Here is a 14,062-nt window from a genome sequence, read left to right as displayed (position 1 = left end):
ATTTGGGAAAGCCCATGATTGCTCTCTCAGCTGCATTCTGCACGATCTGAAGTTTCCGAACACTTTTCAAAGGTAGCGCCATGTAGAGAGCATTACAGTAGTCGAGCCTCGAGGTGATGAGGGCATGAGTGACTGTGAGCAGTGACTCCCGGTCCAAATAGGACCGCAACTGGTGCACCAGGCGAACCTGGGCAAACGCCCCCTTCGCCACAGCCGAAAGGTGTTTCTCTAATGTGAGCTGTGGATCGAGGAGGACGCCCAAGTTGCGGACCCTCTCTGAGGGGGTCAATAATTCCCCCCCCCCAGGGTAATGGACGGACAGATGGAATTGTCCTTGGGAGGCAAAACCCACAGCCACTCCGTCTTATCCGGGTTGATAATGGAGATGAGCCGGTGCAAACGGGCTGAAAACCACCCCTGCATCCCTTCTACTCTGAAAAATGAAAATTTCAAATTAATCCTTTCTTCCGCAGTCACTGGCAACGTGTATGAATACAACTCAAAATCCGGGGCACGGAGATGGAAGGACCCCAATGTTCTTGCCAAGGTTGAAGCGAAGGACCCTGTTGTGCAAGTCACAACTCCTCCTCCCAAGAGTGGTAAAGCAGAAGCTACCACTAATGATGGGGAGCGGAATCTCAAACAGAAGCCGAGATCTCCAAAAAGTGGCGAAAAGGATCAAGCCAAAGGAGAAACTGAGCCTGCTGATAATCAAGGAGACTTTAAGGAGACGAAACCTCCAAAGACAGGTGATATATGATAAGAAGTACTTTTGTTTTAGATATACGGTATTACCTCTAGTTACGAGCTGCTCCACATGCGAGTATTCCAAGATACGAGCCACGAGGAGAGAGAAATTTCTGTTCCAGACCCGAGCTCAAATTCGGGATACGAGCCGAGCGTCCACTAGGTGGCGCAAGAATCCTTGCTTTTGGTTATCTTGGAGGGGAAAAACAAAGTCTAAAGCCATTTGTTCCAGATACGAGTTGTTCAACATACAATCTCCCTTCTGGAACGAATTATACTCATATCTAGAGGTACTACTGTATAGTGGTCCCTTGACTTTCGCGGGTCCGAACTTCGCGAAAAGTCTATACCACGGTTTTTCAAAAATATTAATTAAAAAATACTTCACGGTTCCCCCCCATACCACGGTTTTTCCCGCCCGATGACGTCATATGTCATTGCCAAACTTTCGTCCACTTTAATAAATATGTTTTTTAATAAACTTTAATAAATAAACATGGTGAGTAATAATCTAAATGGTTGCTACGGGAATGGGAAATTGTAATTTAGGGGTTTAAATAAAGTGTTACGGGAAGGCTTGTGATACTGTTCATAGCCAAAAATAGTGTATTTACTTCCGCATCTCTACTTTTGCAGAAATTGGACTTTCGCGGGCGGTCTCGGAACGCATCCCCCGCGAAAATTGAGGGAACACTGTACAGTGGTCCCTTGACTTTCGCGGGTCCGACTTTTGCGGAAGGGCTATACTACGGGTCTTTAAAAAATATTAATGGAAAAAATACTCTGTGGGTTTTTTGAACACCATGTTTTTCCCCACAACCGCCTGATATACAATACTGTGCGTTTTAACTCTCCTCCTCCCATCCATCCCAGCTGCCCTGCTTCTTTAAATCAAAGCTCTGCTTCCATCCCAGCCTCCCGATCCCTCCCCTTTAATTCTCGGAGCGTTGGTACGCTCCACTTGAAGCCTCTTTTTAACTAGTTTTTCCGCTGCCGTCGCTTACTGCCACCCGCCGCTGCTGCCTGTTCTTCCCCCACCCACCTAAACTGTCTCCCTTAGAGGTAGCGTCCGACCGCCCAGCTGAGCGGCCTGGAATCCTGGCTCCGAGTCCTGGCCTGGATCCCTCTTGCCTTGAGCTTCCCCTTCCCCTGCCCTGACCCTGAGCTGCCGCAGTCAAGGGAGATTCCGGCAGCGAGCGCAGCAAAGCCCCCAGCTTGTCACCCCATTGCCCCTGCAGGTTCTGGGGATAAGTAAAACCAGGAATGGAGGAGGGAGGGGGAGGGAGGAAGGAAGGGAGCATATCTGCTTCGCGGAAATTTGACTTTCGCAGGCGGTCTTGGAACTTATCCCCCGCGAAAGTCAAGGGACCACTGTATATAGAACCTCTAGTAATTACAGGATAAGTTGTTATTGGATTAATTAATCTAATGTAGAAAGTTTGAATTAAGATGGGCATAATATAGAGTTTGATATTGTTTATACTGATGCAATGTAATTCTTTAATGTAAGGTGGGGAAAAGATTGTTGTTGGGGTTTTTTGAGGTCTTCTTTATCTGATAATATTATATAAGTATGCCCATGTCACACCAACACTCCGCAGTCTGCACTGGTTGCCGATCAGTTTCCGGTCACAATTCAGAGTGTTGGTTCTCCAGGTCCCATTGACTAAACAATGTCGTTTGGCGGGATCCAGGGGAAGAGCCTTCTCTGTGGCGGCCCCGACCCTCTGGAACCAGCTCCCTCCAGAGATCAGAATTGCCCCCACTCTTCTTGCCTTTCGTAAGCTCCTTAAAACCCACCCCCTGTCGTCAGGCATGGGGGCATTGAACTATTCCTCCCCCCCCCCAGGTCTATACAATTTATGCATGGCATGTTTGCATGTATATTTGGTTTTTAAATAAGGTTTTTTAATTATTTTAAACATTAGATTTGTCATATCCTGTTCATTATTGTTGTTAGCTCCCCTGAGTCTATGGAGAGGGGTGGCATACAAATATAATAAATAAATAAATAAATAAATAAATAAACAAATAAATAAATAAATAAATAAATAGAATGAATAGAATGAATAGAATGAATAGAATGAATAGAATGAATAGAATGAATAGAATGAATAGAATGAATAGAATGAATAGAATGAATAGAATGAATGAATGAATGAATAAATAAGTTCTATAGAATTTTTTTTTAAAGGAATAAAATAAGCCACCATTGAATGATTAATAGAAAAAGAAAATATTTATTTATGTATGTTTTACTCTAAGTAGGTTTTTAGTGTTTGTACTTAATGTATTGTTTTTTTATTCTATGCTGGAGAAAATAAAAATTTCTATTTGGAAAACCAAACAGGTGACCTGTTCCAAAAGGAAGATGAAACCAGAAGACCCAACCACCTGGGACCAACAGCCTTAGACAAAACGGTAGAAGCTCCTCCGAGCAGTCACCTAAAATTGCAGAAAGCCAACGAGGAACGCCCAAGCAACCCATCACCATCGCCCACTACCCCACGGAGATCTCCCATCCCTTCTCCCAAAATATATCCCAAATATCAAAACCAGTCTTAAAAAATCAGAACCAGATGCAAAAATATTTGTAACCTGTTCTGTCTGTCCTCATTAATTACTAGGAATCGTGACCCATTCATGCTGCGATTCAAAAGCAAAGAAAGTCTCTTGTTTTATCAAACAAAGTTTCAGAAATACAATGTGATCTCGGTTGCATCTCCCTCATTAGCCGGAATTATTGATTGGCCAGCAAAGAATCATAAATCTTCCATTAATTGTCTCTTCTAGTTTGACAAAGTGCTCGCACACAATCCCAGGGAAGTTTCAAGGCTTTAGCAAAACACAGGCGAGAAAATCCAATGGAGCAGACACAGCTCAGTTCTGATGATATGGCATCCATGCCAAATATTGTCTTACTCCCTTTCCCATCAGCCTGGGTGTGGTCACATATCCCATATGTTGTGGTTAGCTCTGGCCCAGCTCCTGCCCCAAGGAATGTGCAGGTGGATGTGGGGGAGACATCCACATGCCGCAGGCCTGTTTTGCTCCCGATGGAATCTGCCAACGAAGCCTCCTCTGACCAAGGAAGCGTGAGTGACAGGGAAGAGGGGAGTTTGGCAGACAGCCCGGGAGGAGATCAGTCATCTGTATCATCCCTGGATTCTGAACAAGAATTAATGACACATCCACGCATGCGTAGAGTGTTGCATGGGAGACAACAACTGAAGGATTATTACAAGAGAAAATGAGGCCACCTGTGGTTGGGTGGGGCTCCAGTAATTAGGGCTGCTGCTATAAATAGCGTGTGGGTTTGGCCGTTGTGAAAGAGTATCTGATCGCAATTCGTCAGGAATCCTGGGTTGCTGGTTTCTGGACTTTGCTTGTTGATTTTTCATGCCTTTGAAAACAAAGCAGAGCAATGTGTGTGTGTGTGTGTGTGTCTCACTTCCTTGGAAGAAGAAGGGGTGTGAAGTTTCTTCACAGTTGCTAGCTAACTACTTAATGACTGCTTAAGACTACCCGGTTGTTTTGGGACGAGTGCTCTTTGCAATACAAAAAGAGTGCTTAGTTTATTTTGAATTTTGGGATAAAGAACATTGTTTTGAATTTTCAAATGTGTGTGTGTCTGAAATTTGTACCCTTGAATTTTCGGGAGGCTCCTATCAGAGAGCCCGGCAGAATACCATAGAGATATTCAATGCCTAGACCCCCTTCTAGAGAGATATTCATGCCTGGCTCTCATTCTTCTGACTCTTGCATCTAATATAGAGTCCTCAACGTCCCCATCTAACTCAAATAATATCCTAACTGAGGGGAGGGGGATTTCTACAGTCTGCTGTTTTTTATTACTCTATGTATGTTTTATTGTATGTTGGAGAAAAATAAAAAAATTATCCCCCCCCCCCCAAAAAAATTTCTATAGGTGTAATATTTTGACAAAATAAAGTACTATCCTTTAAATCCATATTGCTACCATCATCTCCTTCAAGATGGATTTGAAATGTCTTCACCAGAGCTGTGGAAAAGTAGCTCTTAATAGCTGTCAGTCATGTAATTTTAAAGGAATTTAACATCATTTTTCTTGTATATTAAAAAGTTAGATCAACTTTTTAATGACAGAGCTCCTTGTTAATCTCTGTGTGTATATGTAAGGCCAATATCGTGAGCTGAGAAAAATCCACGCTGTAATCAGGTAATCAATTGTCAAAAAACCTCAATCTTAAGAAGAGCTTCTTCGTCTTAATTTTGAAGCACACGGCTTCTCCTTTCCTTTTCCGGCCCTGTTTCCTCCCAGGAGATTCCTGGAGAGGCCCCACGGAGGCTTCTCCCCTCCTTTTCCGGCCCTGTTTCCTTCCAGGAGATTCCTGGAGAGGCCCCACGGAGGCTTCTCCCCTCCTTTTCCGGCCCTGTTTCCTCCCAGGAGATTCCTGGAGAGGCCCCATGGAGGCTTCTCCCTGCCTTTTCCGACCCTGTTTCCTCCCAGGAGATTCCTAGAGAGGCCCCATGGAGACTTCTCCCTGCCTTTTCCGGCCCTGTTTCCTCCCAGGAGATTCCTTGAGAGGCCCCATGGAGGCTTCTCCCTGCCTTTTCCGGTTACAGTTGTGGAGGCTCGGGTTTGTAAGTGGAAAACTTTTTAAATCAGGCAACTCTTAAAACAGGCAGCGAATTTGTCCAAATCCTAACCCCTCAACAGAATGCACAACCATTATTTTAAGTCTCTCTTTATGACAAAACGTTAAGTACAGTACAACGTGAGTATGATTATACAGGCCAAGAATTGTCAAATGCAGTTTTAATCATCACATCGGAAATGTGTTGTGGCCCAAAAATTCTTTTCTACGATGACAAGCTGTCCAAGCATTTGACTCAAGCTTAATTTAAGGTTATTAAATTCTTTTCATTTAAGGTTAATACATTCTTTCAAAAAACTCATTTCTTACCTACACACTCTGGTGTTTTTTCGGCCCCCCTCCAAATTGTACATTTGTGAAAGTTAATCGTAAAAATGTTTTCAAATACAGTGTATTCAAACTTGTCAACACAATGAAACGGCGACCCTTTGAGCACAAATCTTATTAACTGTTCAGATTCCTGAGGTTGGTGGGTAGAATCCTGACTTTGGAGAATTGCTGTTTGCTTTGTGTAGACTAGTCTCCTTATATACGAACCAGGCGTTTCCAACCCACAGAATCATATTCACCAAGCCAAAAACCTGCAAGAATAAGAGGGGTCTTGATTAGTTTGGTGTTAATCAGGGGAAAACCAATGGGTACTTTACACAATTTTGAAGGGGGACAATGAAAAGACATTCTACATCGGGGGGCAGTGGTGGGCTGCTGCCGATACGGGCCACTCTATAGAGTGGTAGTAAATTTGAGGTTGTGTGTGCTGGTGCGCATGCGTGCCGCTGCGTGAAATTTGGCTTCCGCTCATGCGGAGTCTTTGCAGGGGGTTTTTCACTGCTCTAACTTGCTCCAAATAAGTTTCTTTCCAGCCCTAACCAGGTGCTGACGATGTTCCCAGCTCTTACTCTCTTGCAAGCTCTTTCATCGTTACTCTCTGCAAAGAGTGTTTTCCAAACCCTGTCTTTATAGGTTTGTTTTTCATTGCTTTATTTGCTATGAATGTTTCTTTCCAGCCCTAACCAGGTGCTGACGATGTTCCCAGCTCTTACCAGCTTGCAAGCTCTTTCATTGTTACTCTCTACAAAGAATGTTTTCCAAACCCTAAGTCTTTGCAGGGTTTTTTTCATCGGTCTAACTTGCTCCGAATGTTTCTTTCCAGCTGCTAATGATGTTCCCAGCTCTTACTGGCTTGCAAGCTTTTTCATTGTTACTCTCTCCGAATAAAGTTTTTTAAAAGCCTTGACCAACGGATAAAATAATGTGCTGGCTAAGAATGCTAGCCAGATGAATACTGGGCAAGCAGATTATTTTCCTTATTTTCCTCCCCAAAAACTAAGGTGTGTCTTATACTCTGGTAAGTCCAATAAATAAATAAAAGAAAGCACCAAACCACCCTCACTCCTTCCTCCTTCTCTTCCTCCTCATTCTCCACGAACCCCACTCCTTTCTAGAACTGATGATGTTATCTAATTGGGTAATGAAATGTCTGCAAAAAACCAACCCCAGCTCAGGGAGCACCACAGTTCAACCTTGAGCTATAGTCCTCCTCGATCCACAGCTCACATTAGAGAAACATCTTTCGGCTGTGGCGAGGGGGACGTTTGCCCAGGTTCGCCTGGTGCACCAGTTGCGTCCCGATCTGGACCGGGAGTCACTGCTCACAGTCACTCATGCCCTCATCACCTCGAGGCTCGACTACTGTAACGCTCTCTACATGGGGCTACCTTTGAAGAGTGTTCGGAAACTTCAGATCGTGCAGAATGCAGCTGCGAGAGCAATCATGGGCTTCCCTAAGTATGCCCATGTTACACCAACACTGCGCAGTCTGCATTGGTTGCCGATCAGTTTCCGGTCACAATTCAAAGTGTTGGTCATGACCTATAAAGCCCTTCATGGCACCGGACCAGAATATCTCCGGGACCACCTTCTGCCACACGAATCCCAGCGACCGGTTAGGTCCCACAGAGTTGGCCTTCTCCGGGTCCCGTCAAAGAAACAATGTCGTTTGGCGGGACCCAGGGGAAGAGCCTTCTCTGTGGTGGCCCCGACCCTCGGGAACCAGCTCCCCACCGGAGATTAGGATTGCCCCCACCCTCCTTGTCTTTTGCAAACTCCTTAAAACCCACCTCTGCCGTCAGGCATGGGGAAATTGAGATATGAGGACCTGGATTGTGGGGGCAATAGGCTAGCTCTGTTAAAAAAAAAAGTGCTATTGCTAACATGTTGTAAGCCGCCCTGAGTCTAAGGAGAAGGGCGGCATAAAAATCGAATAAATAAATAAATAAATTTCCCCCTTGCTTATATAGTTTTATGTATGGTATGCTTGCGTTGAATAGTTTTAAATTAATGGGTTTTTAGATACTTTTTAAATATTAGATTTGTTTATTATATACTGTTTTATTATTGTTGTGAGCTATGGAGAGGGGCAGCATAGAAATCTAATAAATAAATGAATAGATTGATCGATAGATAGATAAATTAAATAAATTAAATTAAATTAAATAAATAAATAAATAAATAAATAAAAATTCTCTTCTTATCAGAACAGTTATAAGAGCCGGGGTGGCGCAGCAGGTAGAGTGCTGTACTGCAGGCCACTAAAGCTGACTGCTAGATCTGAAGGTCAGCGGTTCAAATCTCATCACTGGCTCAAGGTTGACTCAGCCTTCCATCCTTCCGAGGTGGGTCAAATGAGGACCCGGATTGTGGGGGCAATAATGCTGGCTCTGTTAAAAAGTGCTATTGCTAACATGTTGTAAGCCGCCCTGAGTCTAAAGGAGAAGGGCGGCATAAAAATTGAATAAATAAATAAATAAATTCACACACACTGTTAAACCATGCTCCACATGCCGTACATACCACAGACACATTCAGGCTTCCCATGCTGGTCACCGAAGCGAACATGCAGGAGGACCCGGCAATTTTGCATGCCGCTATTTCTTCCACAATACGGTGACCGGTCGATATTTTGATATCCACTAAGGCTTTTGCCCAGGCAGCCGTACTGGCTAACCACAGAAAGACAGCGCAGAGAGTGAAAACGTAATCCTGGAAGCCAAAGAGAGTGACCTTGGATCAGTTTCTGGTATAATATTTTTTTTTAAAAAAATTTCTCCACCTTAAAAACATACATTCATAACAACGCAGTCTTTTTTATCTTCTGCCCTGAATCGGAACGACTTACGATCATTGGGAAATTGCTACCGTTCCGATAGGAATGCATAAAGCCGAGGTAAAAGACCAGGGCTATCATGCAGTAGAAGAAGATGAGGACGCCGAAGGTGACGAAGAACTGGGCCGAAGAGGAGAAGTTGCCCACCAGGTAGACATCCGTCCAGGTGCCATTGCAGCGGTTGGGATCCGGCGGAGTGAATACCACAGTGTTCAACCTGCACAAACGGAAGTTGGGGAACGTCCGTGAATTATCCAGATTTATATTTATTTATTTATTCGTATTCATATTCTTACTTATATAGAAAAGATTTACTGAAGATTTAGAAAGGCATTAATACTAATAATAACAACAACAAAACAACAACAACAACAACAACAACAATAATAATAATAATAATAACAACTCTATTTTCTTCTTTTGGGGGGAATAATTAAGGAAATTATTTAATACCATTCTGCAAATTTGAGAGGGGAGATACTTTGGAAAGGTTGAAGAGGGTAAAAGAGGAAGTAGAAAGGGAGGAAGAGATTGGTCCGGTTCTAAGAACCAGTAACACTGGCGGTGGAGAAGTGTCTTGGGAACAATCTGGTAGTAAAGGGTTTTAGAACTTACTACTGGATAGATGGATAGATGGATAGATGGATAGATGGATAGATAGATAGATAGGATAGAGAGATAGGATGGAGAGACAGACAGACAGACAGACAGATCAAAATAGGCAAATAGATAGGCAGATAAACAGAGAGTGAGACAGTGAGAGTAACAGAGAGACAGAGACAAAGTGATAGAGAGAGAAACACACACAGAGAGACAAAGAGACAGACAAGAGAGTGAAAAAGTCAGAGACAGACAGGCAGACAAACGAAGAGAGTGGGACAGACAGTGACAGAGACAGAGACAGAAAGAGTGATGACAGAGAAAGAGTGAGACAGAGTGACACACAGAGACAGACAGAGTGAGAGAGACAGAGAGAGTGACAGTGAGATGAGAGAGAGAGACAGAGAGTGAGACAGACACACAGAGAGACAAAGAGACAGAGAGATATAAAATAATCAAATCAAATCAGATTCTCAGAAATGTCCATGACAGAGAAGGCTAAAAAGCGACGTAAGGACAAGATACAATGGAAAAAACCTATTTGCAATCAATATCCTGTCAGGATCCACAGATACAATCTCCCAGGAACTTACCTGAAAGGATAAGTAAAAGAGGCTGTTATTGTCTTATTCACCACGCCGTGACAGGTAACCAAAAGTGTGGTGACACCTTTATATCCTCCGCAAGAAGCAAATGCAAACACCGCAAAGATCTGTGGAAAAAACAAACAACATCCTGATTCTAGCATTTAATTCGCAAAGGCAAGAAGATGTGGAACTGAGAAGAATGGCCCGCTTGTCAAAATCACAGTTTTCTTTTTTTAATTCAAAGGCTCAAGAAATGAAATTAAATGTCAGGTGGGATTAAAAAAAAAACAAAGCCGCAAACAAGAAATTCTCAGGTCCAACAGGCACGAATTGGGGTGCATAAAAAAGAAATATTTAACTATTTAAATATAAATATTTTTAAAAACAGCCAAGATTATAATTTATGAGGTTATATTGGCATCCTTCAGTCTCGAAAGACCATGGTATCATGCTCTGGTATCATAAATATCACAAAGTATCATACTTTATGAGGTAAAATAATGCTCTGGTATCATAAATATCACAAAGTATTATACTTTATGAGGTAAAATAATGCTCTGGTATCATAAATATCACAAAGTATCATACTTTTTGAGGTAAAGTAATGCTCTGGTATCATAAATATCGCAGGTAAAATAATCCAAATAGCCCTCAAATTATAACAGTTCTGTTCAAAGCTACAACGGCACTGAAAAAAACTGATTTATGACCATTTTTCACAATTACGAACATTGGTGACGTGACGCTTGGCAACTGACTCGTATTTATGACCAGTAACGGGTTGCAGTTGAAGACGGCGCCCCAGTAGCGAAAGAAGCTTGACTTCTCCTGCGCCCACACACACCTGTGCATGTGCAGGAAGCAAAATATTGCGATGAGGGGACGTATGCGTGTGTGAAATTTTGGTGATTTTTTGCTTCTGCACATGCGCGGAAGCAAAACAATCGTTGAAATTTCACACACTTCCGCATCCCCTCATGAGATTTTGCTTCCTGCGCATACGCAGAAGCAAATACACGCTGGGACGCGCATGCAGAAGCAAAACTGTGTGCCCAGTGCGCCGGTAGCAGCGGTAATGGGAATCCGCCCCTGTTTATAACGGTTGCAGGGTCATGTGATCCCCTTTTGCGATCTTCTCTGACAAATCAATGAAGAAGCCAGATTTATTAAACCAACCATGTTACTAATTTAACAACTGAAGTGATTCACTTAACAAACGTGGCAAAAAAAGTCATAAAAGAGGTAAAACTCACTTAACAGCTGTCTCACCAAAATAAATTTTGGGCTCAATTGTGGTTGTACATGGAGGACTAGTGGTACCTGTAATAGGGACTAGTTTTCCACAATTTATTACACAATAATTCCTTTTGCTGGGCTTTGATTTAGCATCATGTAAACCTAAACACCATAGTTCAGGTGGCGGTACCAAGCCAGCCAGTTGTATTTTGCCCAATAAACCATGGTTAAAACCCAGTCACGCAAAATCACTGAACCTAATGAGTGTTCGGAAACTCCAGATCGTGCAGAACGCAGCCGCGAGAGCCATCGTGGGGCTTCCCAGATTCGCCCACGTATCTACAACACTCCGTGGCCTGCATTGGCTGCCGATCAGTTTCTGGTCACAATTCAAAGTGTTGGTCATGACCTTTAAAGCCCTACATGGCATTGGGCCAGAGTACCTCCAGAACCGCCTGCTACCGCACGAATCCCAGCGGCCGATAAGGTCCCACAGAGTTGGCCTTCTCTGGGTCCCGTCGACTAAACAATGTCGTCTGGCGGGCCCCAGGAAAAGAGCCTTCTCTGTGGTGGCCCCAGCCCTCTGGAATCAACTCCCCCCGGAGATTAGAACTGCTCCCACCCTCCTTGTCTTCCGTAAACTACTTAAGACCCACCTATTCCGCCAGGCATGGGGGATTTGAGACACCTTTCCCCCAGGCTTATTATAATTTATGTTTGGTATGTATGTGCTGTTTGGTTTTTAATTATGATAGGGTTTTTAGTTTTTTTAATATTAGATTTGTGCCATTATAATATTGTTTTTATCGTTGTTGTGAGCCGCCCGGGTCTTCGGAGAGGGGCGGCATACAAATCTAATAAATTATTATTATTATTATTATTATTATTATTATTATTATTATTATTAAAATGTGATGTAAACTCAGCCCCATTTGGTTAAAAAAATGCCCTTTCAGGTGTAGAAATCAGGAATAAGAATAGTGTATTTTTTATTTTTTGGGGGAACAAGAATAGTGTTGAAGTGTAGTTCCCCCCCCCAAAACTCAGATATTTTTGCCGGAGTTTTTATTATTAACCTGGATTTTGCAGATAATTGGATTCCATTTTCCTATCAAATGACTTTGCATATTAGCTCTTTGCCCAGAATGAAAATTAAAAGATAGAATTTTTATTGACCAAGTACGATTGGACACACAAGGAATTTGCTCTGTGCTAATTCATACAACAGATTGTGCTAGATTGTGATTTTGTGAGGCTCTGACTCAACCTGGTGGATGTGCTAACCTATGGCCTTACAGACCATTATTTATGGTTTATCAGGCCCTGCGACACACCACAGCTTATCCTGATTCAGGATCCCAGCTTATTTGCAATCCAGTAAGAGCTCAGCATGTAGGGGCCGCACAAGTAATTTGGATTTTGTCCGAAATATTTGACAGCCATAAAATAGGAAAAGGTTGTGGGATGCAACCTTTTGCAACCATAAAATAGAAAAAGGCAGTGTGGTGCAGCAATTTTAACACAATGTAGGCTGACACCATGTTCTAAGTTTTAAGCTTTTACAAATACCAACAAACTCCTAGAGGTTGGTTCCACACTGGAGGTAGTAGCTACTAAATTGACAGTTAACGTCCTACTCTCCCTTTGTACCCTGCTATTGCGTCTTTTATTATCCTATCGCTCTATTCTCCATTCTTTTCTTTTTCACTGTTTAATTCTATTGTTCTATTTCTTTTTGCTACTGTTACTCCTGTTGTTGTAAGATGCCTGGAGTAGCAGCACAACAACACGAGAAATTTCACCAGCAAACAAATAAACAAATGGGGAAATTAATTTAACTTTAAATTAAAGTTAACTATTTAACTTTAACAGTTTGAATTAGGAGCCATGCCTAATCATGCCGATTGCAAAAGAGAAAACTCCCCTTGGAATAAATGTTCCAAATCTAATGGGATTTTATATAGACAAGACAGGGAAATAAATAATAAACTTTACTTACACCAGGGCCTAGCAAAAGAAAGATGTTTATAACAGAAGAGAAACTAACTATAGTATTTCTGGAGCAGAGAAAGAAAGAAAGAAAAACTACAGGCCTCACAGCCTTTTTTGGCCTAGCAACATTTGGTTATTGTATTCTACTAAAGCTTTGCAAGAGGGAGTATTTATAATAATAATAATAATTTAATAATAATTTATTAGATTTGTATGCCGCCCCTCTCCGAAGACTCGGGGCGGCTCACAACAACGATAAAAACAATATTATAATGGCACAAATCTAATATTAAAAAACTAAAAACCCTATCATAATTAAAAACCAAACAGCACATACATACCAAACATAAATTATAATAATATAATTTATCTCTTACCACCATGGATTCCAAATTAAAATTGAAGGAATACAAATTTTCTGAATTTACCCCAAAGGAGAAGTTTGCAAAAGCCTTAATTTACAATTGCTTGCTTTTTTTTTTTTTGAGGTTCAGGACATCTTGCAAAACCTCAACTTTGGGGTTCATATTCACACACACACACACACACACAAACAAACAAACAAACAAACCATAGTTTGCAGAAGTCCTCCTCAAAGGAAGCCATGCATGAAAGTTCTTCTCCAACCTATTCTCCAACCAAAGTGCTATTGTCTTTTTTTTATCATTACTTTCTATGTCATGTTTGTATAAACTACCATCCTATACTTGACAAATAAAACAAACAAAATAAAATAAATAAACCCAACTCACCCACTCCAGGAGTTTGATGAAACCTAGAGGTTCTTTGAGGGGACTCAAGTCCAGGTGAAAGTCACTCATGTTCTGCAAAGAGAAGGAGGAGGAAGAGGGATTAAACCCAAGGAAGAGCTGGTGGGACCCAACAAGAGATGGTGGGATCAAGATGGAACCTCAACTCAGCCTTGTCTCCAAGGGCTCTACTCCCTGGAGCAGGAAGGTGGACCTCTTTGGTCCTATAGAACCTGCTGCCTTGGGCTCCGCCCACGTCCCTCAGCCAATGAGATGCATTCTCCTCCTTCCCCACAACTGTGATCTCACAAAGGCCTGGAAGAAGGTCAGTGGGATATACAGAGTTCT

The 14,062-nt window shown here is 42.3% G+C and overlaps 2 protein-coding genes across 3 annotated transcripts in view; one reads left to right on the top strand and one right to left on the bottom strand.

The window, feature by feature from the left end:
- Positions 1 to 4,717, top strand: part of CDHR3 (cadherin related family member 3) — a 49,580-nt gene extending 44,863 nt beyond the window's left edge. Inside the window, 2 exon segments of the mRNA XM_070754697.1 lie at positions 474 to 749; positions 3,098 to 4,717. Of these exon segments, the coding sequence (XP_070610798.1) occupies positions 474 to 749; positions 3,098 to 3,312 (491 nt within the window). The 3' untranslated portion in view covers positions 3,313 to 4,717.
- A 741-nt stretch (positions 4,718 to 5,458) lies between these two features.
- SYPL1 (synaptophysin like 1) lies at positions 5,459 to 13,977 on the bottom strand. 2 transcript variants are annotated; one of them, XM_070754682.1, is made up of 6 exons: positions 13,882 to 13,977; positions 13,718 to 13,789; positions 9,744 to 9,862; positions 8,563 to 8,767; positions 8,238 to 8,426; positions 5,459 to 5,965 (listed from the first exon to the last, which is right to left on the bottom strand). In XM_070754682.1, the coding sequence occupies exons 2-6, from the start codon at positions 13,784 to 13,786 to the stop codon at positions 5,837 to 5,839; spliced, it is 711 nt and encodes a 236-aa protein (XP_070610783.1). In that variant the 5' UTR covers positions 13,787 to 13,789; positions 13,882 to 13,977; the 3' UTR covers positions 5,459 to 5,836. The 2 variants fall into 2 exon arrangements, with proteins under 2 accessions (XP_070610783.1, XP_070610784.1); XM_070754683.1 differs by having other exon boundaries at positions 13,876 to 13,951.
- Between the last annotated feature and the right edge of the window lie 85 nt (positions 13,978 to 14,062).

Source organism: Erythrolamprus reginae, chromosome 6 (assembly GCF_031021105.1).
Source record: "Erythrolamprus reginae isolate rEryReg1 chromosome 6, rEryReg1.hap1, whole genome shotgun sequence".
Taxonomy (NCBI): domain Eukaryota; kingdom Metazoa; phylum Chordata; class Lepidosauria; order Squamata; family Dipsadidae; genus Erythrolamprus; species Erythrolamprus reginae.
The sequence above is the reverse complement of the archived record's forward strand: the minus strand, read 5'-3'. Positions and strand labels throughout refer to the sequence as shown.